Source organism: Hipposideros armiger, unplaced genomic scaffold, assembly GCF_001890085.2.
Source record: "Hipposideros armiger isolate ML-2016 unplaced genomic scaffold, ASM189008v1 scaffold_553, whole genome shotgun sequence".
In the NCBI taxonomy this organism is placed as follows: Eukaryota; Metazoa; Chordata; class Mammalia; order Chiroptera; family Hipposideridae; genus Hipposideros; species Hipposideros armiger.
Window position 1 is genome coordinate 435,184 of NW_017731903.1, and position 27,627 is coordinate 462,810.

The following is a 27,627-nucleotide window of genomic DNA, read 5'->3' on the forward strand; positions in this document are numbered from 1 at the left end:
AGCATACCAGACACTGAAAACACACTCAGCAAGGAAGCCTTAGGAAAGTTTCCACTTTGAAATGTCTTAAATTTAAGGTCAGACCTCTGTCAGTTAGATACATTGGTGAATAAAATGCATGACCCTCCAGGAGCTTACATTCAGTTGGAAAAGATAATTAGTTAAATAATTACATAGTAACTACTAAGAGGAAAAGCACTGAATGCATTAAGAGAATGTAACAGAGGAGACCTGAAAGACTGGGGAGTCTTAGGAGATGTTATTTAAGCCGAGACCCCAGAAGATGAGTTAACTGAATGATAAGGGAAGAAGCTCTACTATGAGTAGAGCTTTTTGAAGCAGGGTAAGAGTTTACTATGATCAAGGAACCAAAAGAAGCCAGTGTGATGAAAATGTGGTAGGCAGGGTGAAAAGTGAAGGAAGCTGAAACCAGCCAAGAATCTTGGCTCTGATTTGAAGCAAGGTGGCCAGCCATTGAAAAGTTTTCAGAAGGATGATGCCATCTACACTTTAAAACGCTGAATCAGTTAAGGAGCTATTATAGTTGTCTGGGCAGGAGGTGGAGTTGACCTGGACTAGATCAATGGAGAGAAGTAGATGGAATTGACATCATTCTGGAAAAAGAATATACAGGTCTCAAAGAGCTGGATGTAAGTCAAGGCCAACTCCTGTGTTTCTGGTATAAACAACGAACTGGTAGCTGGTTGTTCTCAATTACTGAGATGGAAAAGACTGAGAGGAAAAGCAGTTTTAGGGGTAGATCAGGAGTTCTGTTTTGAATGTGCTAACTCTGAAATGTCAATAATATTGATATGTACAAATCTGGAGCTCAGAGAAGGGACCAGGATAGAGATAAACTTGCGAGTTATCATCATATAGATATTTTCAGCCATGGCAGTAGATAAAATAGCTGAGGGGAGGGTAGAGAGACAGAGGTGCCAGGAGAGAACCTTGATGAGCCCTGATATATAAAGGCCACATAGAGGAGAAGTAACTGGCAAAGGAGGTTGAAAAGGAACAGTCAGAGAAGTAGGAGGGAAACTAGGAGGGGACGTGAGAAAAGCAAAAGCAGAGTGTTGAAGAGTAAGAGGGGGTTTACTCTGGAATGATCTTGAAAGTTCCAGTAAGATGAGGACTAAAGGGAAAGTTTGTAAAAGTGGTGACTGTGGAGAAGTCTTCTGACAGCGTTTTCATCTTCACGCTCTACTGCAGTGAGTCAGGATGGAAGCCGTGTAAATGCCATAGCTGTGGGAGCAGGGATTCAGGCAGGAACCAGATATACTAGTGAACGCCTTTGACATCCAGGCATGTCCTGAGGCACTCACTGAAGAGGCCTTCTTTGAAAGTGTGCTCTTGAGTGAGAAGTGGTGACAAAATTTAGGTCATATTACTTTTAGCCATGGCGAGACCCCAATAACCCTACAATTTTTAGTGCCTTTTCTCATATATTTTGCCATTTTCCTTTGCTATCTTAACTCTGCTAACTTACTAGCTGTGCAACTAGAGCAAGTTATTTAACCTCTTTGTACCTCAGTTTCCTCTTCTGTAAAATAGGGTACTACTGGAACAGATAAGAGGATTGGATAATACATGTAAAATACTCAGAACAGTGTCTAGTATATGTTGGCTATTATTATTAGTCTCAGAAACTAAAGTTTGTGTTATTGACTTCTTTTCTCTTAAAGACAAGAGAGGGAAAAAAAATGAAAGGGGAAAACAATTTTTTGATTCAGAAATCATGCATTGCATTTAATTGTCGTGTCTAGACTCCTTTAAAACAGTTCCGCATTCTTTGTCTTTCATGACTTTGACATTTTCATAAAAAGTGCAGGCTATTTTTCTTGTAGGACAGCTTTCATTTTGGGCTTCTCTTGAGGCAGGATAGGTAGCCTAGGAAATTGACAACCCTCTCCAGGATACAACGTGAGGAGCCTCACTGGTTATCCAAGTAACAAGTGACTGTATCTGCAACCGGAGAAGAACAAGAACCAGTTTCATCCAGCAAGGCTAATGCCCCACCCGGATCTGACCTTTCGCTAATTATGCTATTAAAATCTCTTTTAGGTTGCAGTTACTACGACTCCCAGCATGCATCTGACGCCGTGACAGTTCCAGACGAGCCAAATAAGGAAGAAAGAGCGGGGAAATTAAGGATCCCACCTATTGGGAAGAAACTGACGAGCCTGTCAATGGGACGTTACCAAAACCTGCCCTCAGGGAGGTATAAATAACCCTGGTCGGGATTTCCTCCGCGGGTCGTCATCTCTGAGTTTGCCAGCACTTCCCTCTCAAGTGTGTACTTTCATTAAAACTTCTGTGCTTTCCTGCATCTGGCTCCCTCTTGAATTCTTTCTCCTACCGAAGACAAGAACCTGGTCACCCCTGCTCCGGGTTGAGTCCTCTCTTGGACATCCCCGTGAGCCTCCAGCGACGGTCTGATGTTTCCTCAGGATTAAGCTACGGTCTATTCGTATATTCCAAAATTTCAGGAATATGGCCTTTTCTTGGACTGTTTTAACATTTCAGGTCTGTCATGTCTCCTCTCAATGTGTAAATGAAAAATCAGTAACATTTTTTAAGCGGACTCAATGGTTTAGGAAAATCACCTCATTCACTTTTCAAACTTTTATGAAATGTTGTACCCAATGCATCATATCTTGGGAATACACAATATGTGTCGATCCCATTACTGGTGGTGTTAACTTTGATCACTTGTTTAAGGTGATGACTGTCAGGTTTCTCGACTGTAAATTTACTTTTTTATTAGTACGAATTTTGAGGAAGAGATACTTTGAGTTTTATGTAAATAGGGCAGCCAGATAAAATACAGGCAGTCCAATTTAATTTGAATTTCGGATAACCAACGAATACTTTTTTAATGTAAGTATGACTCTCCTTCTAAATAATCTAAAATTCAAATTTAATTGGGCGACTTGTATTTTTATTTTCGGGATCTGGGAACCCTATATGTGAATACATCTTGTTCCAAATCCAACTTCACCCAGTTGTTTTGCCATCCATTGATGATTCTGAATCAATCTTTACTGTGGTTTGCCAAATAGTTCTTTTCTAACTCCATCACTCGTCTACATTTATTAGTTGGTATTTTGTCTATCTTTTTATACACTCTTTACAGTGACTTGCACACAGAAGGCGCTCAGATATTTGTTCAGGCAATGAATGAACAAACGCTAGTATTGGCTTCGGTAACACCAACTGCGTCTGGCAGGGGCTTGCCTTCCTCAGCCAATCACTGCACGCTGCCGAGGCTTGCGAACCTTCCAGGCTTCACTCCGGGCTCTTCTTGCTCCAATCATAAGCAGGGCTTTCCAGGACAGGGACTAATGGGTGCCGGCGGGAGGCGGGGCCTGACACGCGCCAGCCGTATAATCGCGCGGCCCGCGCCCGCGTTTCTCTCCCTGCACAGACACCGGCGTGGGCAATGGCTGCTTCCTCCCTCGTGTCCACGTTGGCCACCCGGCTGCTTCGGCCCGCGCAGACCTGCCGCCTCCGCCACGGTCCCTTCCACCTCTCGGCAGTTCGGTAAGAGGCCCAGGAGCTGGGTCAGCGCCGAAAGCCAAGGGGAAGCGAGCGCGGGGTGGGGCCGCCTGCGCTCCAGAGGGAGCCGAGGGACTTCCTTCCCGAGCATCTCCATCCCGGGCAGTGGTGGCCACCGAGAAGGGTGTGGCGGGGCGACGTGGCAGCCGAACGCGGCCGCAGCCCGCGACCTGGGCGCTCGCTCGACGGGGTGGGCTGTTACCTGGAGCCCTCCTTTCGGAGGGAGCCGGTCTCCCTGAGTCTCGGGGCGTGTCCCTGTCCTGTGACCAGTCCGCTGGCGGGACGGGGCCCCCGGTACCCGAGCAAAGGCACTGGCGGGCTCTGGGGTGCCCGGATTTACGGGAACATACGGAGGTTACCGGCCAGAACCTGCCAGCCGCCCTTGGCGGTGATGCTGCGGGTGATGCTGCGAGTCGTCTTGTAGAAAGCTGAGAAGCTTTGGTGAGTGCCGGCAAGGGCTCTGAATGAGCAGTCTTGAGCGAGCGGTCCCTTCCCGGGACCCTAGCGGCGGAGGGCGGCGGTGCAGTCTGATGAAATCCCTGAGCCGGCTCGCTCCCTTGGTACCCGCACTTCCCTCCTCCTCCAGGTGGGTGTGACTCGTGTTGCCCATTTCCCTCCCACGAGAATACATTTGCTCTGGTCACCAGGGCTTTGACTGCAGCCCACCCAGAGCCAGGCTGAGTAACTTGAGGTGATAAATACCCGAGAGGAGGAGGAGGGGAAGTTGCGTTTCCATGGGGAGGTAATAGGTTTTTCCGATCTTTCTGGACCTCAAACTCTCATTCTTAAATCTAGGCTGAAGTCTTTGTGGGGGAGGGGAGGGGGTTGTGATTTATTTCCCTAAGTCTGTGCACTCTCCCTTAAATCTTTAGAGCCTTTACATTGCCAGAAACCTAAGCCTTGTAACAGCAGCTCCTTTCATCCAGGCACTGTGCTAGGCTGTGCAAATTCAGACATGATAAAAAAAAACCCGTTCTTTCTTTAGTGGAACTCACCTAGCAGTTAGGGGGCAGAACACATGTATAATTTCCACTCATTCTAAATATGATTTTAGAGACATTGCGAAGGTGCCATTGAAGCACAGAATGCCCATAAGTGCGCCCTTAAAAGAAGACTTGGGAGGGACACTCAGGCTTTTTTGGTCTGAGCCTGCCCTGCCTTTCCAGCCCCATCTCTCATTACTAGACAGTTCTCCGCCCACTTCCCCCCTTCCCGACTACTGGCCACGTGTGCCTGTGGCTTTCATGATTGAAAAGAGATTTATAAAGATCCTCTAGTTCGTTACCTAAAGTACTGGACCAGTTTGCTTACTCTGCAGTAACAAATGCCCTCCTTTCAAAGCTTGCCTTTCTGAATGAATAAGCAGACTTCCTCATCTCTGAAGGCAGTATTTATGGTTCTGTTGTATTGCTTTGATTGCTGTTGGCTGGTAAAAAAATTTTTCTTTTTAAATATGAGTTTCCATGTATTCCTTTTTTGGAGGGAGGTGGTGTGAGGGTTTCAGGAACATAAACTCATGGTTAGAGAGAGAGTACTGTAGTCTAGGAGACAGTGGGGTACAGAGAAAAATGGGCTTTGGAAGCAGAGATTTGTATTTGTACCTTGTTTCTCCTGTCCTCAGTTTCCCCTCCTGAGTAACAGGGTTATTATAATAGCCCCCAAGGTAACTGAGAGCATGCAAAACACTTAGTACTTAATAGATGTTAGCACCAATCCCCTTTGTATCTTTCTTTACTGGTTTCTGCTTCCATTAATTAGTGGAGAAGAGCTGTTTTTAAAATAACATGATCATGAATTGTAAAATGCACTTGATGTTAAATTTTCATGGAAAATTACAGTACTGTAAACTATTGAATCGGGAGGAAAGTAAAAATGCTACTGACTTGGATTTTAGTTTTTAATTTTATTTGAACAGTCCTCTTTCTAGTTCATAATTTTAATGGAAAACTTTCTAAACACATCGGTGAAAGCATTTAATTACAAAATAACTATTAGCTAATATATTTAATCCATTTTGGATTCCTGTGGGACTGAGCTGAGTCTGTGTTTCTGTTTGTTTTGGGGTAGTAGTTACTTTATCTGCCTTTTGGCAAAAGGGATGATGGGAAATTAGGTAATGACTCACTCACAGGACTGTGTTTCACATTTTAAGGAGTTCTGTAGTATGCAGAGGAAGGCTAAAATAATTACATTATGAGAGCTATTCCGGCACAGTGCATTGAGGCTTTTTTTTTTTTTTTTTTGGTTTTGGTTACTTTTGACGGGTTTTTTTTTTTTTTCTTTTTAAAGCAAATTGGCATAACATCCAGAACCTGCCTTTGCGACTTGGAACACTGGATTTTCCCAGAACTCTGTGTCCTTAATTTTAGTGTATCATTCTTAGCCCAAGTGTGCTGCTACCTTCTCCAAGTTTATTGCTTTCAAAAGGAACTTCTTAATGAATTGCAAGCTAAATCGTCCTCACTGAATATATGTGTGTGTATACACACACACACACACACACACACACACACACACACTCTCTCTCTCTCTCTCTCTCTCTCTCTCTCTCTCTGTATATACCGGGGGTGCCAAAAAAAGGAACACAAGTGGACACTTTGGTCAATGTTGCTCAAGCAGTCGTTCGCCATAATCAGAAGTGTGTCTGGACGCTGATGGTAAACAGTTTGAGCCCCTCTTGTAATTGCAGAAGTCAAACATGACTTGTATTCATCTTTTTGTTGTATATATTCATCTTTTATTGGTATGTATTGAGTATTACAATTTTCATACAGTTTTTTCCTTTCTTAAAATGTGTATACATTTTTTTTGGCACCCTCTATATAATATATATATCTCCTTATGAGTGTATAAATAAATATATCTCCTGCATACTAAGCATACATATGTATGTATGTATGTGAAAATATATCTATGTATTAAGGATACATGTATATGTATGTGTGGATATAAATCTAACCAACAAAAGGGAGTAAGAAATTAATTTTTATTGAATATATATGCCTGGAACTTTATATGTTATTTCATTCAACATAAGTGAGTGTCCTAAGCCTTCTGTAAGTAGTCTTTCACTCTATAGTTTCCTAGGGTTGGAATGTATTTCTGGCCTGGGGCGGGTATTCCTGGTACTATATAAATCAAGACTGTTTCCAGGGTTATTTGTATCAGCAAAGCCCTTTGAATGAAGTCCTCTTCAACTCTTAATTCTGAAATGAATCTGTAAATATTAACATGTTTGCAGTTCCTCAATGTGCCATGGGTGTATATGAAATGCTCTTATTATTTTGTGCTATGCTAGTATCATTACATAAAATCTGGATAAAACTATTTCATTTGCTATTAAATTATGATATCTTCTTAATACCTCACAAGATGCAAGTACAGATTAATATAAGGTTTAGATATAAAATTACAGCATTATATCTAAGATTGAGATTTGATTTAAAGTAAATATTTAATTGTAATGCAAATAAAAAGCAGGCATTGAAGGCTTAAAGACTGTTAAAACTTTAAAATTCCATTTAAATTAACAGGCCTTAAGAATTAATCATATCTGACCATACAAGACATCCAGTACCATGATGTTATCTTTGAGAATTAAATATGTGCAACAAGGGGGATAGATTGCGTCAGTGTTTCAAACAGTTGTATGTTTCATTGGTTTTAAGGTTGGAGCATTCCTCATGACACTGAGGACACAAATCTAAAGGGACAGACTTGTTCTCAGTGGCATCTTTTGCTTAAGGAACAGATGCTTATCCTACTTTAAGTAATGGCAACTTTATTGTAAGGATTTGTGTGGAAAGAAAACCAGGAATCTTCCGTATTGGAACCCAGGAAGAGCTGCCTAACCAGATCTTGTTGGGAAGAGGCTCTTCAGAGATCTGAACGTGGTTTTGGTAATTGGAGGCTCCTCCGGATCTTGAGTTTCTTTATTGCCCCACCTCCCAGCAGCAGTTTTCTCATCCCTTACTCTGTCTACCATGAGTTTGGCTGCTACTCTTTCTGTCATATGACTGGATGTTAACAACATGGGCGTAACACAAACTATTATACAAATAGTATGTTAGCATATAGGAAAAACTACTTAACCTCATAGTGGTGAGGAGTCAAATAAAACAATGCAAGTTAAAACAATGAGAAAAAAATTTTTTTTTTTACTTTTTGCCTGTCAATTTGTCAGTGATCAGGAGGCAGGGCAGTGTGGCATTAAGAGCCCAGACTCTGGATGCAGACAGCGCTGGATGTGAAACCCAGCTTCGCCAAGTACTAGCTGTCACTTACTTAAACTCACTGAGCTGCAAATTGATAGTAACTGTTTCAATCAACTTTATCCTCCTAAACACGCAGCTGGACACAGACTTCCCACTTTGAAAACTTGTGATTCAGATTTTAGTTAGTTGTCCCTCAGATTAGGCACCATGTATTTTAATCTAAAGTTTAAGTTTTGGGTATATTTTTTTCCCCAGTTTAATTGAGAAATAATTGACACGTCACTGTAACAGTGTAAGGTGTGCAGCACAATGGTTTGATTTATATATAGTATGAAATGATTACCACAGTAGGTTTAATTAACATGTATCATCTCATAAAGATCCAATAAAAAGAACAAAATTTCTCCTTGTGATGAGAACTAAGGACCTACTCTCTTAATGACTGTCTGTGTATCATACAGCAGTGTTAGCTGTAGTCATCATGTTGTACATTACATTCCTGGTACTTATTAATCTTATAACTGGAAGTTTGTACCTTTTGACCGTCTTCCTCCAACTCCCCTCTCCCACCCCCAAACTTTTGGGTATTTAATAACATCCTTTTTGTAGTCTGATCTTTACTTTTTACAACAATTCAAGTTCGTAGTTGATTTTGTGACTCTTACCTTCTGCAGAAATGAAGCTGTTGTTATTTCTGGAAAGAAACTTGCCCAGCAGATCAAGCAGGAAGTGAGGCAGGAGGTGGACGACTGGGTGGCATCGGGCAACAGACGGCCACACCTGAGCGTGGTTCTGGTTGGTGATAATCCTGCAAGCCACTCCTATATCCTCAACAAAACCAGGGCCGCTGCAGACGTGGGTATGTGTCACCCTCAGATCCCAGGCCAACTCCACTGTCATTTATTATTTCTTTTTTTCTGATTAGAAACCCAAGCAGAAGAGTCTAATGTGATTGAACTGCAGCCAAAACTTTGTCATAATGAAATCAGGCTGTATCTATTGGGGAGGCGTGTATAGACTAGGACGGAAGGAATATGGTTGGTCATCTTGGTGTTTCTGAAATGTAAGCTAAATTCTTAGTTTCTTATCTTTGCCTGTCATTCTTAGTCTTGACATTGGACAGGAGGTCTTGAACACAGTTGACATCTGCTTTCCTAGAGCAATGATGAGCATCCCTGACTGCGGTGTTTGAGCACTTGTAGCTTAAGGCAACAGAGTGTTGGGGGGGAAGATTGAGGAGACCTCAGTGACGTAGCCTAGGACGCAGTCATAGATTTGAAGGAAATGAATGACTTACTTCTGGGAAGTAACTTCGATTTCCTCACCAGTTGGTTCAAAGGCCAATGACATTCTGCAGTTGAAAAGTGGTTGGAGTTTTGAATGCAGAGAGCATGGACCTGGGCGATGGGAGGTTTGTGTTCTAGGTCTCGCTATGCCATAGACTCTGTGAGTGGGCTCTTTGTGGGTCAGCAGTCTGAGCGCCAGGTGCCCCACCCTTCTGAAGGGCTGTGAAAGCACTGGCATGGCTGGGCAATGTTACTGGACCATGAGCCCTTGATATACTCTATTCTTTATTTCTGAGGATTGAGACCTCCTGCCCTTTTCATTGAGAACCTTTAGAACCTCTATAGCAAGCTATGGCTTTCTAAGACATTGGGAGGTACCACGGTACAGTGGAAAGAACAGGGATTTTGGAACTGGAAGGATTAGCTTGGTCATGAGCTGGCTTGTGTTACAGTTTTGCTGTGCCTCAGTCTCCTGCCCGTAAAAGGATGTTAATGAGGATGACATAGAATACGTATAGAAAAGGTTTCATGGCTATCACTTCTTCAGTTATATAAATGTTGAATAGCTATGGTGTACCCCTGAAACTAATATAATATTGTATGTTAATTATATTTTGAGTAAAAATCTTTAAAAAAGAAAATGTCAAGCTAGCATTCTCTAGTGTATATATATATTTGTGAAGTGACTGTTTTAGGCTCCTTTTGAGCCAATTCAAGCTTTTCAGCTACCAGGGTGGGTGTGATAATTAAAAAAACCCCAAAGGTAGAAGACCGCGGCAGGCAACATACCATTGCTCAGAAAATGCCTCAGTGTTTTTTAACCTTGACATTTTCTTGATAGGAATCAACAGTGAGACAATTGTGAAACCAGCTTCAGTTTCAGAGGAAGAACTGTTAAATTTAATCCATAAACTAAATAATGATGATAATGTAGATGGCCTCCTTGTTCAGCTGCCTCTTCCAGGTGAGTTTTGGGCTCCAACAGAGGCCTGGTTACTTTACACAGCTGGCCCCTCGCATGAATTTGTCTTTAAAGGGAAGGTAAATTTAAGAGAGTGAATATTTCATTTGCTATGGGACAGACCTACTGAGTGAGAGGAAGCAGTTGGCTGCCCTAAAAATATGTCTTTTTGGATATTGATTACTTTAAGCTGGTTATTCTTATGAAACAAAAGCCTCAGGGAAAACCTTTGACCTTCCCCCTAACTGCCTAAAAGAATTTAGATAGAGGACCTGCTCCGGAAGGGAGATATCATCACAGATAACTATGGTTTAATATGAACTAAGTGTGACAGACAGGGAGGAACCTAGCAAGGCCCTTTGGTCAAAGTCCTCTCTGTGTCCCATTGTTAAAAATGGCCCAGCAAACATTTATTTACCAGACATTTGCTTCCCCATCTCCATGCGAATTGGCTTCCTGCCCTTTGAAGTTCCCAAACAAAACCCCCTTCTCCTTAGCTCTAGATGACATATAAGCCTTAACAACCCAGTCTGTCCTGGGTCTCATATTTTTACAGAACCCTCCCCCATATATACATACGTAATAAATTTGGTCATTTTCTCCTCTTAAGCTGTTTCATGTTAATTTGATTATTAGTCTAGGCAGAAGAATTTAGAATGGTAGGAGGAAAAATAATTTTTCCTCCCCCACATTAGAATATAACTTACTCTTTGATTTGTTATCGAGATCTTGACACAAAGGATAATGCACGGAAGAAGCTATTGCAGGAAAGAGGATATTGGCTTTCATATTGGCATTTGGCTTTGCCTGATATGTGTTGCTTCTGTGCAGATGGAAGAAGAAAATCGTGGAGGCACGTAGAGGCAAATGGTAGAAGGAGAACGGGTTTGTGCAACAAACCAGATGAGCTGGAATCAAGCAGTGCCAGCTACACAAAAGTGACTTAAGGCCACTGCTCTGATTTCTTTTTCAGAGCACATCGATGAGAGAAAGATCTGCAATGCTGTTTCTCCAGAAAAGGATGTCGATGGTTTTCATGTAATTAATGTAGGGCGAATGTGTTTGGACCAGTATTCCATGCTACCGGCTACTCCATGGGGTGTGTGGGAGATAATTAAGCGAACTGGTAGGTATATCCCATAATGGTGTGTCTGTGTTAGTATTTTAAAAGTAGTACTTGCACATGGTAAAAATTCATACAGTAGCAGAGTAGAAACTCCCACCCCATGGCCTCTAGGCCTACTCCCCAGAGCAGTTGCTTATGACTATTTTTGTTATTTAATCCAGAAGCTTCGTTGAAGGAAATGTAAGCTTTACTAGGGGTGGTAGTGCACATTCATGTAACATTTTGTAACTTACAGAATGTTTTCTTTTAGCCTTCACTGTGTGTAGCCAATGATAGGGCCAATTGACTGATGAGGCCCTAAGCTTAGCGACTTCCTTCATTATCACCATTAGATTTGTGTCCTAGGCCATCTGCCTTCCTTTTCCTTTGGTTCCCATCTAAGACAGTCTGGCACTGCTTTTAATGCAAATATGTGTATTTTTTCCTAGGCATTCCAACCCTAGGGAAGAATGTGGTTGTAGCTGGAAGGTCAAAAAATGTTGGAATGCCTATTGCAATGTTACTACACACAGATGGAGCACATGAGCGTCCTGGAGGTAAGGAAATTGCTTTCGGAGGGGTGTCCTCTTCTCTCTTATGTGAGAGCCTTCAGAGGCTGTCCTGTGGATGTCTGGAAGTGTTAAATTTGAATATAAGCATAGTTGTAGGCAGTTAGAAATTTTCATTTATGGCTTTGATAGTTAGAGCTAAGAAGCAATTCTTATTCAAAGTTAGTATCCTGTTCTATGTCATTTGGTAGAAAAAAATCTTAGACCATTGCAAAGGATTGAATTGATGTGACTGTAGTGTGTCATTTTGTCAAATTCTGTTGATCTAAGAAAAAGCCTCACATCAGAGTTATCGTATATGATTATCATAATATGACCCTACATGATTATATCAGAAATAATGGCAAAATGAAATATTTCCAGATATCTTTCAGCACATTTAAAAAAAAAGACCTTGGGTAATTCTAGTGATATTTTGTTTAGAAAAAGTAAAATTCTTGAAAAACTGTTAAATAGAATAAGGACTAAATCTAATTATATATGACTCCAAAGGGTAGAGCCAGGACCAACAGGTAAAAGTTAGAAGAAATCAAGTATTTTTCAAAAATGACAATTGACTGTCCTGAAAATATGGCACATAAATTAAGTCAATTATTTTTTCAGAAATGTTAAATTTCTACAATGGTTTGCCTAGTTGAGACCTAGCCCAACCCTATCTTTGATTCAGAAATCAAGACTTCTAATTTTTAACTCATAGGTGATGCCACTGTTACAATATCTCATCGATACACTCCCAAAGAGCAGCTGAAGAAACATACAATTCTTGCAGATATTGTGGTCTCCGCTGCAGGTAAGAACACCAGGGAGGGGGTGGAAGGATGTCACCTTAGAAGATGAACCTCTTATCTTAGAATTTGCCTGCCGCACAGCCATTCCATTCATCACTGCCCTGGGATTGACGCTGTAAGCTACCTACAAAGATGAGGAAAGAGTTGTTTGTTGTCGGAATAGTGGTTTCTGGCATTCCATTATAGACTTGATGAATGAATGTTATTTCTACAGCCTCAAAAGATTTCTATTTACTGTATGAATTTTAAATGTTTCCTTGGTTAATAGTTTTTATACAACGAGCTAATTAGTTCTTCCAAGGTCTCTTGAAATTGAAATTAGATAAGAATCTGACAGGTGGAATCTTCTTTTTAGGACTAAATTGATCATCCCTGTCTCTATTTCCAGGCATTCCAAATCTGATCACAGCAGATATGATCAAGGAAGGAGCAGCTGTTATTGATGTGGGAATAAATAGAATTCAAGATCCCATCACTGCTAAACCCAAGTTGGTTGGAGATGTGGATTTTGAAGGTAAATGGTCTAATTTTTTTAAAGTATAAAATCAATAAAGGGGGTGACTGGTTAGCTCAGTTGGTCAGAGCGTGGTGCTGATGACACCATAGTTGCCTGTTTGATCCCCTCATGGGCCACTGTGAGCTGCACCCTCTTTAAAAAAGTCAACTATGCCATTGTAGCATGAAAGCAATGTGTAACCAATGACCATCGCTGTTCCCCAATAAAATTAAAAAAAAAAAATGCAATAGGAAATTGTTTAAGAAAAAAATCAATAAACACTATCATTAATGGGCACTTAAGACCAATCATTTACTTTTTGTTTAACTGTTAAACTTAACGTTATCCTGGTAATGCCATTTAAAATGCTTTCCACAAGAATTAAGAGAAATCTTTTTTAAAATTATAGACATTCTAGAATTATTTTAGGTGTTTATATCACAAAATTATGAAGACCAGGCATAAACTTTTCAGGGAACTGTTTGATTTTTTTTTTTCCCCTTGAGGGTTATTTTATAATTAAAATAACTACAAGACTTGTAACAAGTCTGAAAATTTAATGAAGTGATTTTCCTAAACCACTGAGTCTCCTAAAAAGTGTTACAGAGTTCTCATTTTCACATTGAGAGAAGAGATCCCAGACCTGGAATGTTAAAATAGTCTAGGAAAAAAGCCATATTCTTAAAATTTTGGAATTTGATAGATTTCTTCTTTTAGTTCTTAAGGTAACATGTTTATTTGAATTTTATGGTAATAATCCTATTCCTAGCTTTCTGTTTATATTAAAGTAGTCAGACTCGAGCCTAGGTATCTTAAGTATTTTTCCTTTAAGATTGAGTTAAAAAAAAAAAAGTCTTACTTCTTACTCTCCAGAAAATTATTGCTTGGTGCTTTGGGCAAACAGTATAAATAAATATTGTATATAGAGTAAAATTAAGAAAATGTTGTAGGCAGGTATTTTTGAGGTCATGGTTACGATTATTATAGGTATACCTCCCACACAATTAACCTACTGAGATGTTTCTTTTTAATTGATTTAATATGGAGGGAAGTGGCTGGTAAATTATAGGTTATTTAGATGTATAAATATTCATTGAACAACTTTGTTATTATGTACATGTTACCTTATTAGTACGTTCAAAAGCCTTTACTCTTGAGTAGTGAGATTTCTGTGAGTTTGAGGCTCATGAAGGTGCTTATGTATGTTATTGCTTTTCCTTTGAGTGCTTTTCCATGTGTTAAAATATATACATTTCCTTTGTTGTAATTAAAGCAATCTGCCTGTCTTATTTCTGTATAGGAGTCAGGAAGAAAGCCGGCTACATCACTCCAGTCCCTGGGGGTGTTGGTCCCATGACAGTGGCTATGCTAATGAAGAATACCATTATTGCTGCAAAAAAGGTGCTGAGACTTGAAGAGCAGGAGGTACTGAAGCCTAAGGAGCTTGGAGTGGCAACTAATTAACTGTTGTGTCTTCCGCATCATGAACAGTACTCTAAGCCAGTTCAAGAGGCAAAACAGGCCAATAGAAATGCAGTATTTTTTATTTATTCTACTGAAATGATTTTAAATGATGCTTTGTATTTATTGAAAGCTTAAATGGGCGGGTGTTTGGGCACATAGCTGCAGCACCTCACCAGGGAGCACGCCAGTAACCGTGTTGGGTCCTGTGACCTAGCCATAAGAGAAGCCATCAACCTAATGATTAACATGGAGGTCATTGTTACACTGAGAATGGCTGCTTAATTTTGTCAGATCACTTCAGTTACAATTTGCCTTTTTCTAGGATTTGCATTTCCCAAGTGCTATTCCAATAAGAGTTGATACTCACTTTAGGTTCTAAACCTTCTGAGTTCAACCGGTCAAACCAAAGGAAAAATGTTGCTAGAGAAAATTAGGGAAAAAGTAAAAAGGAAGGAATGATGGTAATTGAGTAAAAATATTTACTCTGATTTTATATGTATTGACTGATAACCAGAAGAAAAGTTACATGTTAATAGTATCCTGAGCTGTCATTTTATAGCTTAGTCAGTCACTGGAAAGATATCTAGGATTGTTCCGTGTGTTACCATTCATGAGGTTTCCCCATTTTAGTTTTCTAGGATTGAAAGGCTTATTTTATAAATAATTGTGTGTATTATTATATTTGGCTTTTCTTATATCCTTAAACTATATTGTTAAATTTTTGTACTGTTAGAGTTGTCTGCGTGGTTTCTTTGGTAGATCTTGAAACCTATTTTTGAAAACTAAAACTTGGGCTTTATAATCATTAGGGCGGCTTGTATAAGTATGCAACTTACTTTTCCACCAAAGACTTGTCAGTAGCTGCCTGCTTTTCTCTGAAGCACCTGTTGGTCCTCACTCCCCACCCCCATAGGTTTTTGAGAGCTTGAATCTAATATTGAATCTAAGCAGACTTGGATTAAAGGGTTTTTTGTTTGTTCGTTTGTTTTTAATAAAACACTTCTGACTGGTACGGAATGAGTTTCTGAAATATTTTATCTTTCTCCTACTGTATTGTCTTCATAATGAACTAACCATAGTTAATTTTTTGCATTGGATATAATTAATCTACATGTTCCTATATTTGGTAACACCCAACCCTATGCCTTAAACAAATTGGTTTAAAGAGCTGTAGAGAAACCAGACTAGCCCTTTTAGTCTTATGTGTTAACAGGATGCCATGGCAGGACCTTAATCTGTAAGACTCATTTAAGTGGTTAAGTCTTGTTCTGGGTATTTTCTAAACCATGTATTTAATTTACACATTGTTTAATTTACATAGGACTTGATGTGCTTGCCAAGTTCATTCTCTCTCTCTCTCTCTCTCTCTCTCTCTCTCTCTCTCTCTCTCTGTCTATCTATCTCTATCTCTCTATCTATCTATCTATATATATGTATATACATATATATATATACACACACACACACACACACACTTACTTTTTTTTAATTGGTGTGTTTGCTTTTTGACAGACTAGAAGTGATTTGTGGTGCATGTTTTGAGGCTAGGATAGGTCCCTGTGTATTCGCACCAGAATTGGGTATTTTGGCTTTCACACGGGCGGAGCAGCTCCTGCTCCAGGCAGCTTGAGGCAGACGGAGAAAAGAGAACAATGGGGTGTTGACCTACTCTCTCCTGTTCCTCTGCCAGCTGTCTTTATTCTTTTGATAGTTTTCTGGGGATGAAAGAAGATGATAGTTTGCTAGAGATGTTTTTGTAAGTGAGGTGTAGCTCGTCCATAAGCCATGCCTGCTGACTGACCTAAATTATTAAACATGGAGCAAGATGAGCAGACAGGATTAAGTTTTATTGAATTGTAGTTACAAGTGGAAAAAAGTACTGACCGAATAGGTCAAAGCTATCGAAACTAAAATGTTCATGTATATACAAAATATAAATGACATATAAGGTGAAAATTACAGTGATCAATTTACAACAAAAAAATTAACATTGTAATTTTCCGGCTTGTTTGATTAATCAAGCACATTTACTCCTGAATCCATAACATTTCTACAATTTAATTTGAATAACATGCTATTGAAAATCAGCCAAGTTTTAAAACTGAAATGCTAAGGGTAGACAGTTAGCTCTCCCAGTATTGGTACAGATGAAGATAGAGACTTTATACTTAAAACTCAGGTGATGGTTCTGGATTAGTGAACAGCAAAGTAATTCTATCAGAAGTGATAGAGGTTTAGAGCTTTACCTCTTGGCAGTATCCCTTGAAAGGGAGCTCTGAGATTTAATTTAATAAACATTCAAGAGCTCTCTAAGGACCCATCACTGCTAGGCTCTGGGGATTACAGAGACATTTAAAGACATTTAACTGTTCCGCCACTCAAGGTGTTAACGATCTAGTGTCATTTGTCTTTAAAAAATAGGAATAAAGAAAAAGCACCTGCATTTGTCATCTTGAGTAAATGTAGTGACTCTTACTAACATGATTTACTCAAGATTCAAATCCATAGTTGTGGAGAAGGCAAATGTCAGATGCATTGTGGCTATTAGGCACATACTAGGTGCTAAATAAACATGGTTGGCGTTTGTTAAACATGGATCAAAGATAAAGACTGATGTTAAGTTTCATGAGGAAAATGTTTGCTTCATTAATAATGGGTTTTAAACTACTCCACTAGCTTCCAAGCATTCCTTTAAAGTACTAACCTAATATTGCAAAGTCATAATCTTCTAGAATTTGACATCATCTCTAACATGCACTGTTCATGTAAATGGGAGTTTGACTTTGGGAACCCGGCCATTGAAAACTTGCAAAAAGGATCTAGCCAGATGCATAAAGAAATTTGATTCTGGGCATGAAAAACCAGTCATTAATTAAAGGACCATTTTGTTGCTTTAACATGGTTTGCGATTTTACTCTAACTTTGTTGCTTTAACATGGTTTGCGATTTTACTCTAACAACTAGTTTATTTTAAAAGCATATATCCACTCAAATGTGTTGGTTCTTTCATTAACAGACTTTTGGAACTGGCTTTTCAATCTGGGAAAGTCCCAGTCAAACTTCTGTGGTAGAGCAAAACCCATAATGCAGATGGTTTAAACTTTCCAAACAATGCTTAGCAAACGGAATGAGATACAAAAGATAAGACCTTGAAGCATTTCATAATATGCAAAATTGCAAAACATTTTCCAACCCGGCTCTATTGAAGTACGAGTATTTTAGTAGTTCTTTCAAGATCATCTAGACACTTTAAAATCTAACCTTTAAAAAAAATTCTCAACTGATCATTTACTTTAAATAAAAAATTGACTATTGCCCCTTTATCTTAACTACAGTTTTGGGAGTCAAGCATTTTTTTCATTTCAAAAGAAATGTTATGATTTCTATGCTGGACTGCATTTCAAAATAAGGTATAACATTTAGCTTTAGTTGTTTTCGTAACTACACAGGGAAGGTGAGAGTTTTGCCCCTTAGTAGTACTTTTCATCGACAGATCTCCACCTCTCTGTCAAGTGGAATAATGACTCAGTCTGTCTGGCAAATAAGGAAACAAGCTTAGATAAGTTCAGGTCTGTGGCCCAGACCCTCACAGTGAAGACTGAACCATGCCCTCCCTCTGTGCCCCATCTGGGGGATGCTATGTCCTAGAGGGTGGTCTCACCGGCAGCGTCTCTTCCGTATACGTCCATGTCTGTGAATTCACAGTCTGACTCCATCTCTATCTTCACCTGTGGCACCATAAACACCGGGCTCTGTGAGTAGTTGAAAGCAGGTGAAGCTGGACAGGAAATTTTGAAGTGCAAGGTGATGCTGAATGAGAAAAAGGAGGGAAGCATGTTTTATCAGTGTTTGGTGTTGTTCATGCTATTCCTCAGAGCAGGGCTCTAATGCAAGTAGTTTTCTTTGCTTATGAACTCTAATACATCATAGGAACTAGCAGTTTCCTATCTGCTTGGTCTTCAGCTGTAGTCATTACTGGTCTCACCCCGTTTTAGCTTATTCGTCACATTGCTTCCAAAGTGAACTCTCTGGGTCACAAATCTCTGGTTCCCCTGCTTAAATTTTTTCATGGTTTCCCAGTGTTCAAAACATATGAGGTGTGATCACAAAATACAGTGAATATTTAAGTTTAAAAAATGTGTTACAGTAAAAGACACATTGCCATTAATCCCCCTCAAAATACTCTCCCTCACTTCAAACACACTTGTCTCATCGTTCTTGCCACTTTCTGAAGCAGTTATGGAAGTCCTCTTTCATGAGTGCCTTTACTTCATCCTCCCATCATGACAATGTTCCATGTCACACATTGCTTCTGGCATATGGCAATTTCTGTCAAAAATATTACAGTGTGTCCACATCCACTGTATTCACTGGATCTGGCACTGTGTAACTTCTGGCTCTTCCCCAAAGTCAAAATGATCATGAAAAGTAAATGTTTTGATTGATTCAGGACATTGAGGCAGCCGTGACAGCTCAACTAAAAACACTCACAAAAGAGGACTTCCAAAACTGCTTCAGAAAGTGGCAAGAACGATGGGATATGTGTGTTTGAAGCGAGGGGTTAGTATTTTGAGGGGGATTAATGGCAATGTGTCTTTCACTGTAATGATTCTTTTTTTAATTTAAACATTCACTGTATTTTGTGATCACACCTAGTAGAATCCAAGCTCTTTAGCATAACAAGACAGGGCCTCCTATGCTCACACTGCTGTTAACTTGTAGTTTGACTGCCCCACCCATCCCCATATTCGTGTGAGAGAGAGGGAGAGAGAGAGAGAGAGAGAGAGAGTGTGTGTGTGTGTGTGTGTGTGTGTGTGTTTTCAGATGGTGTTTCCAGCCTTTTCTCCAGCCTGAAATGCCCTTTCCTCTTCTTCACTCTATCTGGAAGACTCCTGTTTATCGTTCCAGATAAGGTAAATCCCTCCCTTAGACCATCGTCTTTCCTCTACTGTGTGCTCTATTCTTGGTACAAGGCACTGTGTGTCTTTGTTCACATGCCTGTCTATATCTCCAGGGATTAAGCGTCCTGCCTGGATGCTTAACCTTTGTTAAGCTAGATCATGTTTCTTTGCCTTTTTCTTCACTGAAACTGAATCCTGCTATTTAGTGGTCTCTGCTTCCATCTGCTTTCACAGATTTGGTAAAACACCAGTGGAGTTGGGAGGTGCAGTTGCCAGTGACCAAATTTTCTACATTTCTGACCTTGTCCCATGCTTTGTATAATCTAACAGCGGTTTGGAAATGCCCTGTCTTGGTCCAAATTCTCTCTCCACTGACTGAAATTGAGGCAATTCGAGATTCAGTTTAGTATAGGCTGTTTTAAAATGAAAATAAATCAGGGTAGACAGACTGCTTTCTCCTAATACGTTTGCATATGAAGATCAGCAACTGTGTGGGCATATGAGCCTTGTGTGGGGAGGTGTGATTAGGCAGGCAGAGACGTAATTTGGAGATGTGACACTCCTGGGCTAGAGCGGTCTTGGGTCCACTGCTTAGGGAGGCTTGTACTGGTGCTAAGTTTCTTCTCACCCTAATACATGATAAAAGCTCTGACTTATAACTCAGAAGAGTACGTATTTGCTAACATCTCTTGTGAGAGTGCCATCTATGTCTGGAGGTGTATCTGTCTCTAGCCAGCGGTTCTCAACCTGTGGGTCGCTACCCCTTTGGGGATCGAACGAGCCTTTCACAGGGGTCGCCTAAGACCATCAAAAAACAAAAAGATATCTACATTACGATTTATAACAGCAAAATTACAGTTATAGAGTAGGAACGAAAATAATTTTATGGTTGGGGTTCACCACAACATGAGGAACTGTATTAAGGGGTCGCGGCATTCGGAAGGTTGAGAACCGCTGCTCTAGACTTTGGATAGCCTGTGCTTTTACTGTTTAACCCCATGCAGAGTGATTCCTGTTCAGTTTAGGGCACCGTATAGGAGTAGGACTGCCCCTACCATCTTCCCTAATAATAACTGAGGCAGGCGTTCTTGCCTCTGAATTGCTCGTTTCCATTTTTGAACCCCCCTTGTTTTCAACCATCAAGTAGTCCCGCTTTCATCATAGATGGCTTCTCATTTAGAACAGGTAGGAATCACACTGTCAGCATGGGGGCTCCTGGAAACCGGGTCTGGACTCCTTTCTGGACTGTTCTTATCTCCACTTAATCTTTGATATTTAGTTAGCTTCCCTTGATACCCTTTCTGAGCTTTGCTAATTAACCGTGCTGTTATTTTATTCCACAGAGTATTAGATTACTTGGTGTTTTGATCCTTAGAATTCATTTATCCTAGCTTTCAATAATATATATATTTAAGTCATGTCTGATTTTCCTCTATGTTGTTGTCTTTTGTTTAGTATTTACTTTCAATTTTCATTTTACCTAATATTTTATAATTCCCTTTTCTAAAGTAGAATACCAGTATGTGTTGTAATCATGTTACTATGTCAGTAAGAGGACACATTTGTTACTGGACATCCAATAATCAGGCCTATCCACCTTTCTCTCTGTGGGGGACCACAAAGGCCTTTTACTGAGACACTGACTAGTCTGGGAGATCCTAGCCCCTCAACCTTCCTGGCCATTCCTTAGTCTCTTATCCAGCACCCAAGGAGTTCACCTCATGGCTGTTACCTTCGATCAAGTTCCGAGTCACTGAAGGAAGAATCAAAATGAGTAACTCCAACTGGAAGATCTTTTTCCTGGCAAGAAAGTCAAGATGTCAGATGTGGAGCAAGGTTGAGGACTACACTGGAGAATATCCTCTTTTTCCCTCACTCATTTCTTCCTATTCTCTATCCCCATGGCCAACACTACACAGAGGCACACAGGGCCCTCACAAGGATGGGTGGCTTCTGGTTCAGTTACTCCTTCATTCAGAGGGCTCTTAGCCAGGTTAGGTATGGGGGAGGCATAGGGAGAACCAGGGAAAAGTGAGAAGGAAGGATTGAATTATGCAAATAGGAAGGGGGAAGAAACATGAGAAACTCGAAGAGGTACTTCTGATGGAGACTGTGATGGGAAACCTTTCAAAGGCCCTTGAGGGGCTGGCAGGATCCCTAATCTGAGTCTTTGAGGAAAGGGCAAGATCTGTATTAGGAGCAATGGGGTCTGGACTCAGGTTGAGATCTCAAGCTGTGTTGTCTCCATGACAGGACTGTCTACCAATATGGGGCTGAGGCTGGGAGCGGGTAAAGGCAGCTACAAAATCCCCCAGGGTCTTCATAAGCAATAAGCAATGCCTGATCCCCCCACCAGGCAGCCTCCTTTTCAGCAGGTAGAAGGAACTTGTGATTCATAGAGTCACAGCCCAACTATTGGGACTTTCTGACTATAATCCAAATGCAATGCTACCTGTTTCTCTACAGGACAATTCAACTTGGATTTGAACTCTCAATCATTTCAACAACCACTAGAAAACATGGGAGGCTCAGCAGGTCATGTTTGGATCGACATGGTCTGAAACAACGCAAGAGAGGGCCAGGTGGTGCCACAGGTATCTGAGGGCACCAGGGAGAGGAAAGGAATGAAAGATTTTGCCTCAAGAGAAGATTGATCACTGGAGTCTTCAGGGTTGGTTTGGGGTTTCCATCCGGTTGGAGTCCCAATCCTGTGGCCCAATTCTCTTTGAACTCTGCCTAGCACAGGAGTCCTCTAGCATCTAAGACCATTAGATCCCCTGAATTAAAGATGGAAATTCCTCAGGGAAGAGGTAGAGGATTAGTAGTAAGGAAGGGAGAGACACCATGTGTTTTACTTACTGGCAATGCAGTGGATATCGTTTTGGGGATCTGATTGGACACTTTCCATGGGACTCTTTATAACTGAGGGAGGAGGGAGCTGGGGCTGGAGAGAAACAGTGGGAAAAGCTGATAAACACCACCAATTCAACAGGAAAATACATACATCCACAGCGTGCAAACTACCATCCCCTTTACATCCTGACTCAACCATTAGGGCATGACACAGATACTCTGGGGCTCACTGAAGGGGCATCACACAGCCCGCTGTCCTCTTCTGGGAACATTACTCAACAGAACAGTTTCAATTGTCACCATAGCCAGTCACTTGGGAGTGAACCTCACATATTAGCCATGTAAAGACATGTAAAGTGAATTTGTGTAAATTGAATCCTGTTTTTCCACCGAATATATAATCCAGAGATAATTTTTTCCCAACCCTGGCACATGGTAGCCACTCAAATATTTATTGAATGAATCAATGAAAGAATAAGTATCTGTCTTTAAATGGCACTTAAATTCTCTGTTTCTTTGTTCTCAGAACCTATCCGTGCAAATAATCTAAACCACCAATGAAAAACATGTGAATGAATGGTGGGCCTCTTCCTTTTCTAAGAGGACAGTAATTAAGGACCATGGAAGTTTTGGTCTATCACTACCATCAGAAGATGGTTTAATCGCCACCAATCAGTCAGCAAGGATTTGCCTAAGAACAGTTTTGGTCCGCAAAAGGCGAGGTCACTAGGAAAAACAATTCAAGGATACTGGGATGTGGTTTTGGGTCAAATTGGGAGAATGAGAGCCAGGCATGGGATTAAGAGATGTCATGGGCAGCTTAGTATATTGGAAATGATCAGATTCAAAGTCAGGAATGGTTTTCTTAATTCCCTCTAAGACTATAGGTCCATTGTGGGTGAATCACTTCCTTTTTGGGGAACTGATTCATCATCTGTAATGAGCACTTGAACTACACAGCCTTTCTGTCTAACATTTTGTGATTTACTGTAAGTTCTCAACTAGCTTCTTGTCTGTTGACTCCTTGAATGTTCTGGGGGTGGGATGGGGGGAAACATGGGAGAAGGGAGGGGCAGACAGGGCAACTGCATCTGGGGAATGTCACCACCCTCCTTTTGGTGAGGACACGTGCCTCTTCCCCCGCCTCCAGATACCCTTGGGCAGTACCAAGCAAACCTTGTCCCCAGGAGTCCAGTCTACTACTGAGCCCCCATCAGGCCCCTACCCCACTCCCGCTCCATTCTTTGGAGGTCAGTCCTCATAACCTCCTCCATGATAGAACCAGTCTCTGCCCTGTTCCCTCAGGGGACTGCACTGCTCTTGATAATGGCCCCAAGAGCCTATAAGAATGGGAAAGAGTGGACTTGGTCAACTTTTCCCTGGGTGAGGGGGCTTTTTCACTTTGGCCCATCCTGAGGATATTCACATAAACAGATAGGCTCTCAGCACCTCCAGACCAAGATAAGCAGAAGCCTCAATTCATCCTGGACTAGGTTGCTGCTGGCCACCTGAGAAGCCACCCCATTCCTGGGCTTGGTAGAAGTAAAGGGAGGGTCTCCTGATCTCTCTCCTAGGCCCAGGCACCATATCCATCCCACCTCCTCTTCATTGTCCTCATGGGCCCCTTTCCTTCTCTTTTTCTTCTTCTCCGTCTCCTTTTTCTCCTTCTCTGGGAGGATGTTGTCAATCCAGGCCAGGTCATGCTGGGAGAAGATAAGGTCCAGCAGCCTTCGGACAATGATGAGGCCCAGGATCTGTGACGAGAGTTCAGAGAAAATGACAGGCTCGAGGCCCCGATCTTGGGCACAGTTTTTTCTCCCTCAGTCAGCCATCCATGTTCACGGACTTTTTCTGGTCAGTGTCTTTGGAGCCATCTCAAAGCTCCCACAAACCATTATTCACCTCGTGCGTGTCTTGGTTTCTCTCTGGCTTCCCTCAGTCGAGTGACAATGCCTACCAGTGACCCAGAGGGGCAGAGCCTGGGATAGCTGAAGTGGGGAGCCAGGTGGAGACCATGGGCTGGAGAACTACAGTTATTTTTTAAATCAGTGCTTCTCAAACTTGAGTTTGCATCAGTCACCTGGTGGGCTGTTAGTACCCACACTGCTGGGTGCTGGGTGACTCTAGTGAGTTGCTCACTGACATTGAACAACTCAACAACAAAAAAACCAAGCAATCCAATTAAAAAATGGTCAGAGGACCTGAAGAGACACTTCTCACAAGAAGACATACAAACAGCCAAGAGATATATGAAAAAATGTTCAGCTTCACTAGCTATTAGGAAAATGCAAATCAAAACTACAATGAGATATCACCTCACCCCCGTTAGAATGGCTATCATCAACAAGACAATTAATAACAAGTGTTGGAGAAGCTGTGGAGAAAAAAAGAACCCTCATACACTATTGGTGGGAATGTAAATTGGTATAGCTGCTATGGAAAACAGTACAGCGGTTCCTCAAAAAATTAAGAATACACTTACCATATGACCCAATAATCCCTCTCCTGGGTATCTACCCCCCAAAATTGAAAACATTTATCCATAAAGATATATGTACTCCGATGTTCATTGCAGCATTATTTACATGGCCAAGACATGGAAACAACCAAAGTGTTTTTCGATAGATGACTGGATAAAGAAGATGTGGTGCATATATACAACAGAATATTACTCAGCCATAAGAAAAGATGAAATACCGCTATTTGCAACAACATGGATAGATCTTGAGATTATCATGCTAAGTGAAATAAATCAGACAGAAAAAGTCCAGAACCCTATAATTTCACTCATATGTGGGATATAAAACTGAAAGCAACAAAGGAAAAAGACAAAGAAACAAAAACCTCATAGACACAGACGAAAGTTTAGTGGTTACTAGAGGGTAAAGGGGGAGGGCGAGGAGGTAGATGAGGGTAAAGGGGATCAAGGGGATCAAATATAAGGTGATGGAAAGAGAACTGAGTCTTGGCGGTGAGCACAGTGTGAAATATATATATATGTATGTATTATAGAAATGTACACTTGAAACCTATGTAATTTTACTAACCATTGTCTTCCCAATAAATTTAATTAAAAATAAATAAATAAATAAATAAAACCTAGGGAAAAAAAAATCACTAACAGAGCTCTCTCAGGAGACCACATTTCAAATCCTACTTCCGTGCCCTCACTTTGGCCCCACCTCCAGCTTTGGGGCCCACCCTAGGCTTTACCTGAGTGTTAGTTCACATGCTCCAGCACCCCCAGCAGGGGCCTGGGGCCACTTCCCTGTGGTGGGGTTATGGGGGGGGGGAAGCAACCTGTTGTTGGCTTTTTTCTTGTTTTCACTTTTTATTTTGGAATACTTTTAAATTTACATAAAATTTGCAAGAATAGTCAAAGAACTCCCATGTATTTTCCCCAGCTTCACCAAACATTATGTTAACAACATTGGACTTTGAAGTTCTTGATCTCTGACTCTAGTTCTCCTCCTCCTCATTTATCTTTTCAAATTCAGTTAGTTTGAATGGTGAAAGGATTTACATTTAACACACATCTACTTCTGCACCTAGTTTGAATTTCAGCAGTGGGGACCTCAGCCTCCTTGTTACATTTGCCCAGGTTCTCTGTCCCACCCCAGAGTGTGTGTGTGGGGGGGAGGGGAGGCAGGTTTGAGTTGTCTCTGCATCATCTGCCCACCGCACAGACCTTCTTCCCCCTCTTCTCCATTTCTCCTGCCCCATCTGGCCGGGACTCACAACCCCAGTCTTGTTCTCTGCCTGCCTCTGTGACCCCAAGAGAGTCAGGCCATCGAGAGGAAAAGCTGAGGGTGGACCTCCCCGTGGACACCTGCCCGGGATGAGTCCACCAAGCAGGAGGGGGAAGCCAGCCCAACCTTACCATGACCGGGAAGATGATGGCGGCCATCGTGGACTTGAGGATCCACAGCACCACCAGGCAGAGTATCTGCACCAGAGTGAAGAGGTGAATCCGGCGCAGGGGCACGTGCCGCAGGAAGGCGTGGTCCGGCTGGTGCTTGGCTGGCATCAGGAAGAGCTTGCAGCGTTCCCAGAACTGGCAAGAACAGCTCGAGGCTCAGCCAGGCCATGGGGACCCAGGTGGCCCTGTTGGGGACTTGGGATGGTGGGGAAGGGGTGCTGTGGGTGGGTCTCATAGAGGAGAGCCCCTGGTTAGGCGTTAAGGATGCACAAGAAAGGGAACTGGAGGGATATGAGGACATATAGCGAGGCTTTAGGGGAGTGGGCTTGAGCCCTGGGTGAGGGGTACAGCCCTGGAACTGGCCGCAAGTGAACACTATCCACAGACAAGGAAAATGCATCTTAAATGGAACACAAACAATCCAAGACACGCCAGTGTATCATGGTAAATAAGGAACAAAACAAAATGTTTTCTTCTGCCAGAGTAGACTTAGAGAAGGGAGAGATGTAGTGAAATGCTCACTGGCGTCAGCCCGATCTGGGTTTTGAGTTCTGAGCCTTAGTTTCCTCATCAATAAAATAGGCATCAGAGGACCTATTTATAGAGATTTCATTATATAACACCCATAAAGCGTCTGGTAGAGTTATTTTACTTGGCACATACTAAATGGTAGTATCGTTATTACTATTATCCTTTCATTGGATAGGGAAATGGAGCACTGGGGTCTTGGTGATGTGGAACCAGACTTGGAGCGCTGACTCCATGTCATCAGCTTGAGGAGGGAAAAGCTTTACCTGGATGCCATGCAGGGAGGCCACGCCCATGTAGAGGAAGACTCCGTATAGCACTGGCATGGGGATGTACTGAAATGAGAGAGGGAAGCAGAGCTTTGGACTGGACCTCCACCTGTGGCAGGCTATGACCACCCTATTCTGCATGACAGTGTCAGCCTGGCCTGCCTCTGCTTTCCCCAAGCGGCGAAGGAGCTGGATGTTTGGAGGAATTGAGGGTCTTAGAGCAGATCTGGAGCCAAAGTGTCAGTGGAGAGGGAGAGGGTCTCTTGGGCTCTCCTGCTACCTTCTCTAGCTGGAGTAGTTAGCCCAGGGCGCAGCTGCTCTCCCAGCCTGGTCCCCCACTTCAGACTCTGCAGAAGCCATGTGGTCTGAAGACATACCTTCTGGAACATGAGAAAGCTCCATAGAAAGCCCCCTGCTTATTCCTGTTAGTCCTTTCTTATCTCTAGCCCTAGCTGAGGGGCCCCCAAACCTGCGTTGCTCAGGTTGCAGGAGGCTGGGGACCTTTAGTGAGCTGACCTACATCACCAGGGAGTACCTGCCGATTATCGAAACTCATGCATCACACACAATCATATATATATATATATATATATATATATATATATATATATATATATATATAAAGAAGCAAAACAGAATTTATAAACCAGCCACCACTAATCACCAACTAAGCACTAATGATTTGGTGGGTATCTTCCCTTCAGATCATGCTCACA

At 41.6% G+C, this 27,627-nt stretch overlaps 2 protein-coding genes across 2 annotated transcripts in view; one reads left to right on the forward strand and one right to left on the reverse strand.

The window, feature by feature from the left end:
• The first annotated feature begins 3,369 nt into the window (after positions 1–3,369).
• On the forward strand, positions 3,370–15,453 carry MTHFD2 (methylenetetrahydrofolate dehydrogenase (NADP+ dependent) 2, methenyltetrahydrofolate cyclohydrolase). The gene is made up of 8 exons (XM_019623527.1): positions 3,370–3,543; positions 8,447–8,631; positions 9,900–10,022; positions 10,993–11,145; positions 11,574–11,681; positions 12,391–12,483; positions 12,870–12,995; positions 14,278–15,453. The coding sequence occupies exons 1-8, from the start codon at positions 3,443–3,445 to the stop codon at positions 14,439–14,441; spliced, it is 1,053 nt and encodes a 350-aa protein (XP_019479072.1). The 5' UTR covers positions 3,370–3,442; the 3' UTR covers positions 14,442–15,453.
• An 827-nt stretch (positions 15,454–16,280) lies between these two features.
• SLC4A5 (solute carrier family 4 member 5) overlaps positions 16,281–27,627 on the reverse strand; it is a 72,733-nt gene continuing 61,386 nt past the window's right edge. Inside the window, 6 exon segments of the mRNA XM_019623617.1 lie at positions 16,281–18,251; positions 21,075–21,142; positions 22,202–22,286; positions 23,794–23,949; positions 26,076–26,249; positions 26,909–26,977. Coding sequence (XP_019479162.1) covers positions 21,108–21,142; positions 22,202–22,286; positions 23,794–23,949; positions 26,076–26,249; positions 26,909–26,977 — 519 coding nt within the window. The 3' untranslated portion in view covers positions 16,281–18,251; positions 21,075–21,107.

What these genes read in the sequence shown, in the direction of transcription:
- MTHFD2 (XM_019623527.1), top strand. Translation starts at nt 3,443, where the DNA reads ATGGCTGCTTCCTCCCTCGTGTCCACGTTGGCCACCCGGCTGCTTCGG. An exon ending in TTCCACCTCTCGGCAGTTCG is followed by an intron (nt 3,544 to 8,446) that starts GTAAGAGGCCCA and finishes TACCTTCTGCAG; the next exon opens with AAATGAAGCTGTTGTTATTT. An exon ending in TATTGTGGTCTCCGCTGCAG is followed by an intron (nt 12,484 to 12,869) that starts GTAAGAACACCA and finishes CTCTATTTCCAG; the next exon opens with GCATTCCAAATCTGATCACA.